The sequence below is a fragment of the Pocillopora damicornis genome, chromosome 8 (genome assembly GCF_964200805.1).
Source record: "Pocillopora damicornis chromosome 8, jaPocDami1.2, whole genome shotgun sequence".
Lineage (NCBI taxonomy): Eukaryota > Metazoa > Cnidaria > Anthozoa > Scleractinia > Pocilloporidae > Pocillopora > Pocillopora damicornis.
In genome coordinates this window covers 3,161,591-3,177,042 of record NC_142677.1, presented here as the reverse complement: position 1 = coordinate 3,177,042, position 15,452 = coordinate 3,161,591, and the positions used below count along the sequence as shown (strand labels likewise).

Below are 15,452 nucleotides of genomic sequence, written 5' to 3'. Positions count from 1 at the left end.
TCAGGTACTAATTCAAGGAAGTAAGCTACTTTCATTTAATTTTTTTGTTTTTTCCAGATGATTGATTGTTGGTTGAGACAGGGTTTGGAATTTTGGTCCAGGTTTAAAATAGGGTTGGAATAATCTTGTAGTATAATTTGAGATAGGGCAAAGGTTAATTTCAAGAGGTGTACTACTTCTCCATCCCTGCTTAAGAGAAGGATTAGAAGTACTGAGGGGAGCTTCTACAGAGGACTTGAATTCAGTTATTGCTACTTTTGTTTGATATTGGGAAGGCTTCAACCCCCCTCCCCCTTCCCCAGCTCCTCCCTTTGTCCAAATTTTCTCTGTTTCAAAAATCAGGTTAAAGCTCTTTACTCTGTCTGGTATGAATTGACAGCAACACAAATGATAAATCTGTTTACATGATTTATTCAACATTCATCTGTGAAACTTAGGAGTTTTGCCCCTATGTACAAAAACACTCTTATGTTTCTAAAAATTGCAGAAACCACTACAAATTGGGCAAATTAAAATGACATAAGTCTCTCATCACTTACCTACTGAAGGTATTTTGCAAGGAGTTCACATGTTTACAATTTGGTGACAATTTAATTGGCAGAAAGTATGAAACTACTTGAACCGGATCGCTTTGACTGAAAAAAATTTTAACACTGAAAGAAAACTTTTAATTCTGGCAAGCAAAATCTGTATTGTATTTACCCACCTGATTCACTTTTAATCTCCAAAAGAACTTCATTAAACTTAACAAAAAACTATTCCTTGTAACAGATATAAGTGATCAAAAGATATAGAAACATGCAGTAAATTTAAGATCGAATTAAACCAATCATAAAATAACAAAGTTTCCTGAGAGGTCCGAGATGTGTTTGTTTTCTATGCAGTAAGTTTTGTGCTTTTACTTCAATGTCATTAGTTCGTTTACAGAAAAAACTGTTTGACATCCTTTGTTCTCAATAATCATGTTGATTGGTTCATTTTTCTTCATTTCGATCCGATTCAAATAGTCTCGCTGCTCTGAGCGCTTCACAAATTTAGTTTCTGTAATTGTCAGAGAGCTGGTTACCTCACATTTTGAACTGTAAGTGGTTAAAAAATAAGTTTTTTCCTGATTTATCCATTATTTGTCAATAAGCGATTCTATATAAAAAGGCTGTAGTGAGACAGACTATTGTCAATTAAACTATTTGCGTATCGTTTCCCTGCTTCTGTGATGTTATTTGCTAAGAGGTTTAACTTACGGGGTGGCCAGCCATTTTGTCCAAGGCTTCAATCAAGTTCTGTTCTGCCAAGTCTAAAATGTTATTTTCTGAGGGATCTAACGAGCGTAGCAGACATCTTAAGTAGTTGGTGGCTTCTGCCAAGTGCTGTACTTCAGTGTCTGAGAGAGATGACGTGAGTACCTGACAATTGTTGTTTTTGATGGCGTTAGCCAAGTGCTGTGCTCCAATGTCTGAGATGTTATTTAATGTGAGGTCTAACGTGCGTAGCTGACAGTTGTTGTTGTTGATGGCTTCAGCCAAGTGCTGTGCTCCAATGTCTGAGATTTTATTTGCTGCGAGGATTAACTTGCGTAGCTGACAGTTGTTGTCGTTGATGGCTTCAGCCAAGTGCTGTGCTCCAATGTCTGAGATGTTATTTTCTACAAGGTTTAACGTGCGTAGCTGACAGTTGTTGTTGTTGATGGCTTCAGCCAAGTGCTGTGCTCCAATGTCTGAGATGTTATTTGTTGAGAGGTTTAACGTGCGTAGCTGACAGTTGTTGTTGTTGATGGCGTCAGCCAAGTGCTGTGCTCCAATGTCTGAGATGTTATTGTCTGCGAGGTTTAACGTGTGTAGCTGACAGTTGTTGTTGTTGTTGATGGCTTCAGCCAAGTGCTGTGCTCCAATGTCTGAGATGTTATTTACTGAGAGTTTTATCGTGCGTAGCTGACAGTTGCTGTTGTTGATGGCTTCAGCCAAGTGCTTTACTCCAACGTGTGAGATGTTATTTAATGTGAGGTCTAACGTGCGTAGCTGACAGTTGTTGTTGTTGATGGCTTCAGCCAAGTGCTGTGCTCCAATGTCTGAGATGTTATTTGCTGCGAGGATTAACATGCGTAGCTGACAGTTGTTGTTGTTGATGGCTTCAGCTAAATACTTTGCTCCTTCGTCTGTCAATTGATTTCCTCTGAGGCGTAACCAGCTCAGTTGAGATTTACTACATTTTAACAACTTACAAATTTCAAAACAACCTAATGGACCAAAGTTATTGTAAGCCAAATCTAAATGTGAAATTTGTTGAACATTCGTAATTACAGTAACCAATGAAGCACAATCAACAGGTGTGAGTTGACAACGAACAAAATTTACCGAAATAAAGTTAATTTGCTGTAGTTTTCTCTGAACTATTTCCTCCATCTCACTGCTTTCGGTAACACATTTAAATAATGTCACTGCTAAATGTTTTTTGTCTTCAGTCGGCCAACGCATTACGTTCCTTGGCTCCGTATCCTCTGGCCACTCTTCGTCGTCGCTTTCTTTCTCTTCAGTTTCCACAGGAAGAAGGTCTGTGATGATTTCACTCGGTAGTTTTTCTTTCTCGTTCATTAGTCCTGCTAGAAACTGAAAAACCAGCTGCCATTTGCCGTCCTCAATGTTCATTGAAACAAAGTTTCTCAATTCTGTTTCACTCATGTTCGCTAGGTGCCTCGCAGCGAAAAACTCTTGCATTGTTAAATGGATGAAACAGAATTGTTGTTCACGTTTTAACGCAACAGTTTCACGGTCAAGTAAGCGGTGAAAAAGAGCGCTGTCTTCCATTCCGCGTACTTCATTTCCTCCAAAGACTAGCCTTCCTTCTTTAATTCCTTCAAATGCCATTTTTTCCAGTTTCTCGAATTTCTTTTCCACTTCAGGGGGCAAATCGTCTGATTCAAAGTCTTCGCGGGTGAAATTCTTGCCACGGAATTCTTCGTTGTGGCCTAAGTAAAAAATTTTCACAGCTTTCTTGTAAATATCTGTTAATTTCGTTGGTAGGCTTAGACTCTTAGACCCATAGAACGTCACCATTTGAAATAGACTTGAGCAAATGATGAAGCAACTCGCAGGAATATAGCATAGAGAGAGAATGTTCCTGTTGCCGCCGATGTGTCGCCACATTGTTTCGCCTGCATGCTTGTCCTCTTCAGCAAATTTGGTTACGTATTCTTCGACTTGTTCGGATGAGAAGCCGAGGATCTCAAAGACTTTGTCGAAAGAAAGACGTTCGATGCATGACAAAGCCGTAGGTCTTGTGGTTGTCAAAACGGCAGCTCCGTTGAGAAGTTTCCCAGACGCAAGCTTCTCGTAAAGAGCAGACAAGGGCATCTTCTCGTCTACATGGTTTCTGAATTTAGGATCAAAATTTTCCTCGCCGATCTTTGAATTCTGTTTAAATTCATCGATTCCATCGAAAACAAGAAGAACTTTCTGGGGGTTCTCAAGGACGTAATTCCAGACTTCATCATCCATGTGTTTTGAGGGGGAATGTTCTGACAAAGTGAGCAGTTCCCTGAGGCTTAGGTCGGCTGCAGCGTTGAATGCTCTGAATTTGATGAAGAAAGTAGCATCAAAATGGAGTTTAGCATCAGGTGTGTTATGGAATACTTTGTTAAATGCCCAGTCCCTGAGAACTTTGGAACAACAAAGTGTCTTTCCGATTCCGGGACGACCAACAATCAACACTTTTTTGTTTTCGTGGTTAATAATGTCCTCCGGCCCTCTAGGTGTTGTGTTTTCCTTACCCGATCTGGCGTAGACTTCGAGTTTCTGCTGTCTGTCTCCAGTAAAGTCATAATTGGCCATGTCTGGAACAACGACAAGTTTAGTGTAAATCTGATCCAGAGTCAAATGTTTAGCTGGGCGTCCTTCGCCGTGAGTACTTGAAAAAGGCGACCGGAGTTGGGGAGGTTGATTTGTCTGTTCTTTAATATTTCTCTTTGTATTCTCGATGAATTCCTGAAGCGGTGGTTTTCGGGGTTTTTCAGGCTCGCTTGGTAGATGTGGGATGTTCGTTTCATGCTCCGTTCTTTGTTTTTGCTGCCGAGGATCTGGTTTTAATGCGGAGTTGCCATGGAAGGGATTCAGGTGAGATTTTAGAAAGTTTGAATTTTTCATGAAACTGTTTTCTTTCCACGCACGTAGCAAAATATAGACGGCTTCCATCAGAATTCCAAAGAGAAAAATTCCGTTCACGATGAGAACAGCGCGCATCCAAGAGTTTTTCTTAGTTGCTCGCTGATTATGACACTCGTGCAAGGTTAAGGTGGAGTTTTGCATAACGCCAGTAGAATTCCTCGGCTGATTCCCCTCAGAGGTTAGATGACAAGAAAAGCTGGAGGGAAAGTCCCGAGGATAAAGAACCTGAGTTTGTAGGACCATAAAGAGAACTCCTAAAACAATCCTTGCGACAAGCTGAGAGCAGTAAGCGATAAAGAGCTTTTTTCCAGCTTTCTCTTGGTCGGGCGATTGTCTCTCGAGATCATCGTTCCGAACGCTTGGCGACAGTCGATCGACTGTAGGGCTCGCTATTTGGGAGTAAATAGCACAGACAGTTGCAATGAGGAAAAAGTTCATGGTGACGAAGCCATAGGTAGCAACATCGTGTTTGTTATACTGCTTCTCGTATAACTCGAAACATCTTCCACGCACAAGGTCGATGTTTTCACTGTTTGCCCCGCCACAGCGGAAATCATACCTGGATTCGCTGCTTTCTGCGTCTGCAAAAATTCCAAGGAAGATTACACCGATTAGAATCCAAACAACAACTGCGGCATGGCTGACTCTGTTAAATGTTTTTGGTGCAAGTAATTCCTTGAGATTATCCATTGTTAGCGTTTGTATTCTCACTGTTTTCGATTAGATGTAAATCGCATTATGTCGTAAGTTGAAATAATGAAAGTGTGGTGGTCTTCCGGTCGGTCATTGCTCCAGATTTTACGGTTTATTTATGGAAACAAATGCGATTTTAATTATTGGCAAAGTGAACGGCTGTCAAGTAGTCATCACACGCCATCTTTTTCTCGGCTACTCAGGAAGCTGATATGGGAAACTGTGACAGGAAACTGAAATGGACCCATGTGCTGCCAGATTAATCTGAAGCAATAGAGGATTACGAGTGTGGCGAAGGATTTTGCTTTCTAAGGCAAATTGCACCCTTAGTAGTGTTATCACAAAAGAAATTGTAAATTGTTACTGAACGTTCTCTTTTACCTTCCCCTTCCACCTAAGTCGAAGTAATTTACTAAGTATGATCGCCTCTAAACACGGCTTGGTCGTTCAACGTTCATTTTTCCAACTAGTTTTCAAAATCGTGTGCTTTTTCGATTGACTTGTACGATTGACAACCGAGATACAAAAGTGAAGACATGGGAGTCATCACCGTGTTTAAAATTAAACCTCGGATTTTAAGCGTCATTTGTTTTCTATTGTACTACTTTTTAGAGATTTGCATTGATATAGAGTACCCCGTTAATTTTTTTCCCCAAAATATATGGGATAACAATAAGCACTAAAAACCACAGGAGTGATCCTCGCAACAATAAGCTAAATTTGATGTCTCTCTCGCTTCATGTGGCCTCGTAGCTTAGTTGGTAGACGCCCAACTGACATCTGCGAGGCACGGGTTCGAATCCCGTCCAAATGTGAATATTATCAAGCTTTTTTTTTTTTTTTTCCGCGATTGCTTTTACTGCAGCTTTCTTGCAAATATCATAACTTAAGTTCTACAATTATGGGAACTTAATTTCGCGGGTACTTAATTTTGCGATTGTGGTGAGACGGTATTTTGCGGGGTTACATATTCGCGATTTCAATGCAAGGCCGGCAACTATGAAACGTAGGCATGCCATGCGTACAAATTTTTTTTTTTTGGTTGGGTTGAGATAGGACGATTTGAGTAACTTTTTTTTTCAATTTTGTGAAAGAAAAAAGCATCAACTTTCAAAGTTTCAAACAAAAATACTTTTCAATGGAAAGCAAAAGAGACCCTTCTATTTTCTATGAAATAAACATAGACACACCTATTTTGTGGTCTGTTGTCACTGTTATCTGAACAATTTTAAGGTGGCTGGAAACAGTTTTCCGAGAAGCCTACTGACTACATTCAAAGCGCTCAAAAACCGACTTTCCTTCTTCGCAGTCAAACCAATTTTTGCACGTGGTGACCAAAGAATTGACGTTTGAGATAGTGGACGTTGCATGACAACCGCTAATATTATGCTAATGTTATGGAGAATTCCCGTTAATCAGTTTTTGAGGACGGTCTCGAAAATTCCCCGATAGATTTTCCGAAAACTTTAGGATTTCCTATTTTGAGATAAGGCCTCGCAGCTGAGTGAATTTAAACAAGTTAAATCAAGCCGCTTCAAAATTATGATGCTGCTAAGTGACAGTTGATTTAACTAGCGCGACACGATACTGATTACGGCGAGAGCTCTAAATCGCGTTCTAGTCAATAGATTATATTTGTGTTTCGTCGGACAAATTTTTATTCTGTTCTTAGCTATTGTGCTTAATTTGGAACTTTTTCGTTGAGTCGAGGAGAAACTACGGCGTCGCGAATCAAGAGTAATTGTAGCACTAATATTCACGGAGCAAAAAAGAGAAACCAGCTAGATCATTTTGGCCTACGGCCCGACGGCAGACGCCATTTTCAAATTATTTTGATAAATTCCATGTATTCAGGCAAAACTTTTTACTATAGTACCCCAGCCCAGATATTTAAACAGAAGACAGTACTATGATTATGGGGACAGAAATAAACCTAGTAGAAGGGGTGGGGGATAACCCATTCTAAGTTATCCGCGTCTCAACTACGAACACCATGGAAGACGATGCGAATAGGGAAAAAAAAAGGCTTGCATTTTTAGACTCGAACGTTCCTAAGTAAGCTTGAGTAACAATATCATCTTGGGTTTAACATCTAAGTTTCGTGATCTTTGCTCGGTTACCAACTAAATATCGCATTTTGCACTGTTATGTGGTCACCACACATTCAGAAATATCACAAAGTTGGAACAAATTCAGTGTAGGGCAAACAAGTTCATTTTCAATACTGATGTTGATTACGAGCGACGGAGAGACAAGCTCAGAACAAAGGAGATTGATAAGTTTGAATATTCTCACTACCCTTTTGCTGGATAATGCAGGGATATAAGAGGGAGAAGTTTCATGTTAATCCCTTCTGGGAGTTAAAGAGTCAAAACAGTATGCAAGCCCTAGACACAATATCCTTCTTTAGCATTCAGAATTGTTTAAATTTCCCTCTCTGATCATTTATCTACGGAAAACTATAAATCTACACAAATGGGCTCTAATCACAAGTATTCTACCATAGTGGTTCTAAGTAACTTGTCTACCAATAATCTCCACTTATTCTCTTATCAATCAGTACTTTCCGAAAGTCTTGAGTCAATTAGGGATTTATGTCATAGCTATGTACTTGATGTGCTCCAATCAGTTCTTAGCCAGTGTTGTCTGGGCTAGCTTAACACTGATCATAGAAGCTTACTGAAACAGCACTTGCATAATGGAGACAGAATTAATTAAGAGAAAATTTTTAACACCCCATGAAGAATATACAAGGCCTTTGGAATGAGAAAACAATGTCACTGTAGTGAAAAATAATCGGTCTCACATTGTGGTGACTTCTGATGAGGATCAATAAATAATGATAGTTCGCCCTTTGACCCCTAAGACTAAGAGTTACTGGCTGCATATTTCTCCTTCTAATATCACCCCTGAATCATGACAGGAAAGGAAATGATTACCAACCAAAGAAGCTCTTGATTGTTAAACAAATTCTCCTTGTCAGCACCTTATGAAATGTTTAAAGAACAACACAGAGAATATGCATAATGATGTTAGAGTGGAAAGGGTGAGCAACAGGAGTTTTCACCACAATAATTATGAAACACAACATTTTTTTAAACTTTGTCATTGTACATGAATTAATGGTCATGCATTAATGGTCATGCATTTTCATGGGAAAATGCAAAGAACAGCATATCAATCATGGTCTTGATCTAATTTAGAGATAACTAAACAAAATATCTTTTCTGATTTTGTAATAAATAATTAAGTCACTGAACTGTGAGAACAGTCTTGGTAACATAAACTGTAGTTCTTGTGGCTACACAATAACCAGAGCCTCGCTAACAGGCATATTAATGACAGCAGTAATGACAGGAATGCTATTTCCTTGATGCAAAACAAACACTTTGATTGAATCTGAAATCCCTTTATCACTGATACACTCCACAAGAGTTTCATAAGTGTACATTAGGCCTGGCACAAGCAGAGGAACAGTAATGCAAGGCTTAGACAGGGCATACAGGGAGTCATTGAACTGAAATGTGATGAGGAGGTTGGTGGATGGCACACTTGATGAAATGTTCTGAAGATTCACAGTCAGCTTAAAGGCGGGCCCAATTCCCTGAACTTGAGCTGAAAGCTTCAGAGGTTCTGTAGTAGAAGAGGAAATCGGGTTCAAACTTTTCTGAAGTGCACTGACATATGCTCTCGCAGCCATGAGGCGCATGAGGTATAGATCATGTTGGAACATTCTATGCATGCTGCCAGCACTGTCACGTTCACGCAACGTCTGATCCACAAAAAGCTTCGTCTTCTTCGGAACGTTGAGCTTGATAGATTGTGCCTGAGGTGGTCCAGGAGTCAAATCCTTGCCTTCAAAGTTTGCAGTTCTCTTCAAGATTTTCACATAAAGGCCTCCACCTTTGGTGATGAGAATTAAGGCACTTTCCTCCCGGCCAAACTGACCAAACTTCATAGCAGTCACTGCATCTGGCATTTTGATGGTATTGATGACATACTTCTCCTTGTAGATCCTGACTTCACCATTTTTCATGGCTACCATGACAGCCTTAAAACCCCTTGCTTTGTGATCCATAAGGCTCATGGTGGTGATACTGGAGGGGAGGTACACTGTCCACAGTTTTTTACCTTTGGTGGAGTAACAAACCAGTGTGTTATCCATACACCCCACGATAATGCTCTTTCCTGTGCGCTCTAAACCAACTGCTTGGGCTCCAAGTTCAATGCATGCCTTGGCCATCTTATTACCCCTCTTCAAGGTGTATACCTTACCATCTCGGCATGCAACTACAATTCGGAATTCTACATCAAATAAACCATTGACTGAGATGAATACTGGTACACTGGGGAGGTTCATTCTTGCAAGGACAGTGAAAGCTTCAGGATCAAGAACAAAGACATCCTTACTCTCTGTTCCAATCACCAAACAGCTAACAGCATCATCATCAGCCATACTCTTTTTCATTGTTCCCATGCAAGTAATCACTGTTTGCCTCTTCAGTGGGGCATGCTTGTGAACACTTGCAAAAGCTTCAACCTCCTCTGGTTCAAGGGACAGTAATTTCAGTGAGCGTACAGTAAGGAAACCCTCACTTCCTTCATTCTTCAAACTCTCCAACATCTCCCTGAGCACATGAATGTCAATCTTGTCTTCTTTAGCCTGGTTCCAGAGATCTTGCTCCACAGCATTGACTTCCAGAGGCGGTAAAGTGAACTTAAAATAAGGCCTCAAATTCTTGTACACATAGATGAATGGTCCTGAAGCAACTGCGACGGCAGGTGTGCGTGGATCATTTGTGTCCATATAAAATGTTACCAAAGCTGTTGGCAGATCAATGATAGCACTCTCCATAAACAGACTAGTTCCCTTAAAAACCTTCAGCTTCATGTCAAACGTGCCTGTGCCCAGGTCAGCCACAAGGAGTTTGTGGTCAGAGTCAGCATTCAGATCTGCCAAGGAAATTGATGTGGAAAAGGTGTAGAGCTGTGCAACTGGATCTTGGTGAGCGTTGAGCCATGGACTTTTTTCTGGAGATTCTTCATCATCCCTAAAGAGTTTGAAAAAGATTATTAATAAATGTGGACAGCTGGAACTTTCAACCCTAAGGGAGAAGGTTATTTCCTAGAAACAAGCTACTAGGGATATCATGTTGTATGGGATCACATTTTTATGATTGGATTGACAATTATGGGGTTTCTCTTTCAATTGTGTTACAAGAATAGGGTCACACATTTTCAGGATTTTGGCAGAAAAGTTTTTAGTAAATAGGGATTTTAAAATGGGAAGATTTGCAGTTAAAAAATTGTTACCATATTAACAAAAGTGACTAACATGAGTTCCATAATTGGACACAGAATAGACTATAAAGAGGTAGGGGGTTCTAAGATGCCAGTGGCTCATACCCAAACAAAAAAATTGACTCAAGTCCCCTTCCTCCTCCACCTCCGCCCCAGGAGTTTCAATTATAACACTCTCTTGTTGAGGCAAACGTTTCAAACAGTATTTTAATGGTGCAGCGTTCGATTTGCAAGAATATCACGAATATTCATGAGAATTATGCAAAGACAGGTAACAAAGAAAAAAAAGAATTTCAAATAAGAAAAACCGCACGCCACCCTGCGTTTAATGTAGCGAGAAACAGTTGCTAAGGGAAGCTAAGATACGATCAAACAGTACAAAACCACGTCACATAATTCAAACCTGACATGTGAAAACTGTGAAAAAAAAGGAGTTTTAAAAATCTAACAGAATTGAAGATTTCCAATAGCTTTAGAGCGAAAATAAATCTTTCCTGGTAAAGATTCGATTCGTAGAGACGAAAAATCGACCGCTTAATTACCGTCAAATAAACACAGGACCTGAATCCTGTACATTAAGTCGGGCAACAACCTACAAATTTTTGTTCAATATCACAAAATTTACCCAAGAATTAATCCGGAAACATACTTACCTATTATCTAAGGAAGATTCCGCTTGAGAACTCATCTTTTGGAGCCGAAAAATTACAGATAAAGAATTGTGAATACAGTCCGACAGCAACCCCTACAGTTCCCAAGCAACTTAGCGCGCATCGCACTCCAATCCCACAACCCCTTGCAAATCGATTTTTTTGTTTTTTCCTCTCTGGAGCCTGGAAAAGAGATTTGTTTCCGATCATAATTATTTAGCGCTATGTCAGCATCTAGTATTTAAGTAATTTGGGTGTAGCATATTACTGGTAACACTTTTTCATCCTTCAGTATCAAGATGAAAGTTACGGCTACTTTAGAAGGCGATCAGATCTTTAATCTCGACGTCAGTGTTGATCTAGAACTTGAGAATCTCAAAGCTCTTCTAGAATTCGAGATTGGATTGTCGTCGTCCCAGATTGTGATTTATCATAACGGCCGAGCACTTGTTGAAGAAAAGAAGACTTTAAATGCGTATGGGATTCGGGAGGGTGATGTCCTATTGATAAAGCGCGTTGTACAATCCGCACAACCCTCAGCTCAGTCGCGTGGTAAGTTTTATCTTCAATTTGAAGGTTTAAAATTTTTCGTGCGATAATATAATTTACAACAACACATGTGACTTCAATTGTGTGACAAATCTTCTTTAGAGGAGAAAAAACTACATCACCATTAAGACAAGTATAAAGACTGTTATTATTAATATTATGTCTGTCAGAGCTGAAATCTTCCAATATTTCAAGAGATTCTAGCGTCAAAAGCCGTGTAAAAATCTACTAAATGTCATCATGACAACTGGAGTTTTATTCGTGACTACCTCATGCGATCGATCCATGTACATTGATAAAACGATGACATCATCAATTCAATAAGAAACCTTCCATGAGTCATCAAGACAGAATTTCTCCCTACAGTGTCGATACAGTGTCAAGCAGAGAAGTGATGAGAAAAAAGAAAAATACCAGTTGGGTCATTAGTAGTTGATCTAATACTTATGTAATAGGATTTGTGTGGGAGACAGGAAGGAGAATAACTAATGAGATCTTGGAAGTGAAAGAGTTAAGATATTATTTTCCCCCAAAAAATTTCTTTACTTTTAAGAAATGTGTAAACATTTTTCTGCTTGTTTTTTTTTTGTGGCCCCAATCAGTGGCTTGCACCTGTAACTCAATAAATAATTGAATGGAAATAATTCTAGATCAATTTAAACATGAAACATCTTAAAATGAATTAAACTTTTCGAGAGGACCCACACTTTTCTCTTTACATTTCCTGTGGTGCTGACATGGAGCATTTGTTTACCTTTTAAGGGCTTTTCTAGTCATCAACATTTTCTTTACTTTTATGACCTTAATGATTGATTCAGCACTGATGGCTGATGGATTGATTTGATGCCAATCACCCTAGGAGATAACCTTGTAATTTTTTTCAGTTGCTCTCTTACACACTGAACTGATGGTCATTGTTTCTTCACTCTTTTGTATTAGGCTGCCAGCTAAGAGATTTTATGATTCAGATGTCTATGGTGACCAAATTGATCCATCTAGTAATTAAAACAAGAGAAATTAATTGTCACTTGTTGCCTGTGTGAAAAAGTCAATTGGACTTTGTTCTGATTGATTGTAATTTCTTCATATGTTACTAATAAGCTAGATGCTTTTTTGTACATTCTTGGTTAGGTGCTGCTCCAGGTGGTAGAGTGAACTGGGGAAGTGTACAAGTACCCAACAGTTCACGATCTGCCGGTGGTAATCAATCAGCCCCAAGACAGCCAGCACAACCAAGTATGAACACAAGAAGTGCCCCTGCTGGTGGGATAGATTGGGGAAGTATACAAATACCTAACAGTTCATCTCATCCACAATCTGCTCACAATCAAGCTACCTCAGGACCTCCACAGCAACCTCGTGTAGATACAGACAGTCCTGAGTACATTAGGGACATGTTCCTGGCAGATCCCCATCAGCTATCACTCCTTAAGGAGAGAAATCCAGAACTTGCAGATGCATTGCTGAGTGGTAATTTACAGGCATTTGCTGCAGTGCTTCAAAGGCAAAGACAAGAAAGAGCTGATAAAGACATGCAAAGAATTCGCACCATGAATGCAGATCCATTTGATATTGACGCTCAAAAGCGAATTGCAGAGGAAATCCGTATGTCGAATGTCAATCAAAACATGGAAATAGCCATGGAATATTCACCAGAATCATTTGGTAAAGTTGTCATGCTATATATCAACTGTAAACTGGATGGACACCCTGTTAAAGCTTTTGTTGATTCGGGAGCTCAAATGACCTTCATGAGCTCGGCATGTGCAGAAAGGTGTAACATTATGCGGCTGCTAGATCACCGGTGGGCAGGGATTGCTAAAGGTGTGGGAACACAGAAAATTGTTGGTCGAGTTCATGTTGCTCAGATCCAGATAGGGAATGACTTTTTGCCATCTTCCTTCTCTGTCATGGAAGATCAACCTATGGATTTAGTGCTTGGGCTTGATATGCTTAAGAGACATCAGGTGAGATTTTGTGATCATATTACAGGGTGCAAATAATCTATGAAAAATTTCTGGTTGTAAAAAAAAGTTAAACTCTGTTTAAATAGGCATCTTTTCCCAACCCATGGTATCCTCTATCCTCCCCAAAACCCAACCCTTTAACTACCAAGATCTAACAGTTAATTCTCCCATCTAGCAGCTTCTCATTTCCTTGTAAAGTAGTTGAAAGAATTTGGTGTTAGATCAAGATTTACAACTTCTGCCTGATAAGTTTGAGTATTCTGATTATCTGTTTGCTGGATAATGTATGGAAACTATAGGGAGAAGTTACATGTTAATCACTTTTGGTAGTTAAGGGGTTTAAAGTAGGCTTGTGATAATGTAATAAGAGAGTAGAAAATTATGGTTAATTTTTAACCTTCTAACTTCCATGAGTGACCAAGAAAGAATTTCTCCTTACAATATGATATTAAGCAATATGATATTAAGCACACAAGTAATAAGTCAGAATAAAGAAACATATTAGTGAGGGGATGATTAGTTGATCCAGTACCAAATTCTCCAAACTCACATCATATAAATTGTATAGTAGACAGTAAGGAGAATTACTTTGAGATCTTGAGAATGAAAGGGTCAAAAGAAAATCATGAAATAAGAAACAAATACAATCAGATACAAACAAATACTTTTTGAATGGGAGAAATAAAAATAAATTGGTTTCTGAAGCATACTTTTCCCATAAGAGTAAGTAGTATCTTATCTCTCCACACAGTATGACCCCTGAATCAAACATGAAGGAAAAGAGAATAAAAGAAATAAACACCAACTTAAGAAGCTCTTGTTTTGGATCAATTTCTCCTTGTCAGCACCTCAGAAAATGTACAGAGAACAGTATAGAGAATATGCATACTGATGTTAGGGTGTAAAGGGTCAAGACCTTGCACAGTCCTGAGTATTTGGCAAAGAAGGTGTATCTCACGTTATTTACTGTAGCTGTGCTTCTTCTTACAGTGCTCTATTGACCTGAAAAACAATGTGCTGCGGATCGGAACCACTGGAACAGAAACTCCCTTCTTAGCTGAGTCTGAATTGCCATTGACTGATCGCCTGGCATTTAGTGATGAAGGGGAACAAGTGAGGAATGCTGAGGATAAACAGTTGGTTGAAATAGAGGACAAAGAACTGGCAGAGGCAATGGAACAATCAGCTAAGGAGGCAGCGCAAGGAAACTCTTCTAAATCTTGATAATAGTGCTAATTATTAGTTTTGATTTATGAAAGCAAACCACTGTCCACTCTGAAAAATGCGCTGCCTTTTCCATATGCTTGTGACTTGTGACTCATAGAGCCCTTACCTGCGAGGGGGGGCTTTTTGTATCACAGTCTGGTTCCTTAAAATCTTCGACAAATATGTAAGCATTAGTTTGGATGGAGCAGGTGTTATAAATCTACTTCTCCTCTTGAAGAATTAGTGTTTGGTGTATTTCATTTAAAAAAATGGTTTTTTTTCAAAATCTTGATGTTGGTGCTCTTGTTTTATACAGAAAGTCAGTTAAAAAATAACTACCATCAACAGAAAATTAATAAATTAATATTGATTATTATAATTACTAAAGTTAGTCATATTTTTGTTTGTGATAGGTTCTGCATTTAAAACCCTCCTAGAAAACCAGGTTGAAAGATGTATGCTGTGATATTTATTTAGTTCTGGCCCTAGTAATTTTCAAATAATTATATTTTTAAAATAAATAATGGTTTTTTCAACTGAGTTACTGACAACAAAAACAAAGCTCAGGAAAGGGTTGCATACATTTAGGAAAAAAATTTGAATGGACTTGTCATTGAACTATGATACATGATTGGGTACTAATAAGCCTCAAGTGCTGGAAAAGAAGAGAATGAGAGGTGAATCTTGCATTAAGGCACTTCTTCAATATGAAGTCTAATGTGACAGAGTTGTTAGAGAATTGTGACATTTTCATAAATACACAAAATGCTCTGTGTGTGCATGAAGATTTTGAGAGAATGCAGTTTGGGTTTATTTTAATAATAAAAATCTGTATTTAAATCTCTTGTTTTAGTTTGCAAGTTTAAAAAAATCGTCACTGAATAATCATGTAGTGCATTATTATATCTCTCAGTTAGTACATGCACCAT

The 15,452-nt window shown here is 38.9% G+C and overlaps 2 protein-coding genes and 1 pseudogene across 3 annotated transcripts; 1 reads left to right on the top strand and 2 right to left on the bottom strand.

The window, feature by feature from the left end:
• Positions 1-561: 561 nt before the first annotated feature.
• LOC149040952 (uncharacterized) lies at positions 562-5,429 on the bottom strand (annotated as a pseudogene). Its single transcript, XR_016179069.1, has one exon. The product of XR_016179069.1 is annotated as an uncharacterized LOC149040952 (transcript).
• A 1,826-nt stretch (positions 5,430-7,255) lies between these two features.
• Positions 7,256-10,977, bottom strand: LOC113680497 (BBSome complex member BBS1). Its single transcript, XM_027197527.2, has 2 exons — positions 10,805-10,977; positions 7,256-9,901 (listed from the first exon to the last, which is right to left on the bottom strand). Exons 1-2 carry the CDS (start codon positions 10,837-10,839, stop codon positions 8,152-8,154), a joined length of 1,785 nt encoding a protein of 594 aa, XP_027053328.2. The 5' UTR covers positions 10,840-10,977; the 3' UTR covers positions 7,256-8,151.
• LOC113680496 (protein DDI1 homolog 2) lies at positions 10,967-15,363 on the top strand. The gene is made up of 3 exons (XM_027197526.2): positions 10,967-11,353; positions 12,482-13,317; positions 14,308-15,363. Exons 1-3 carry the CDS (start codon positions 11,101-11,103, stop codon positions 14,539-14,541), a joined length of 1,323 nt encoding a protein of 440 aa, XP_027053327.1. The 5' UTR covers positions 10,967-11,100; the 3' UTR covers positions 14,542-15,363.
• Positions 15,364-15,452: the final 89 nt, after the last annotated feature.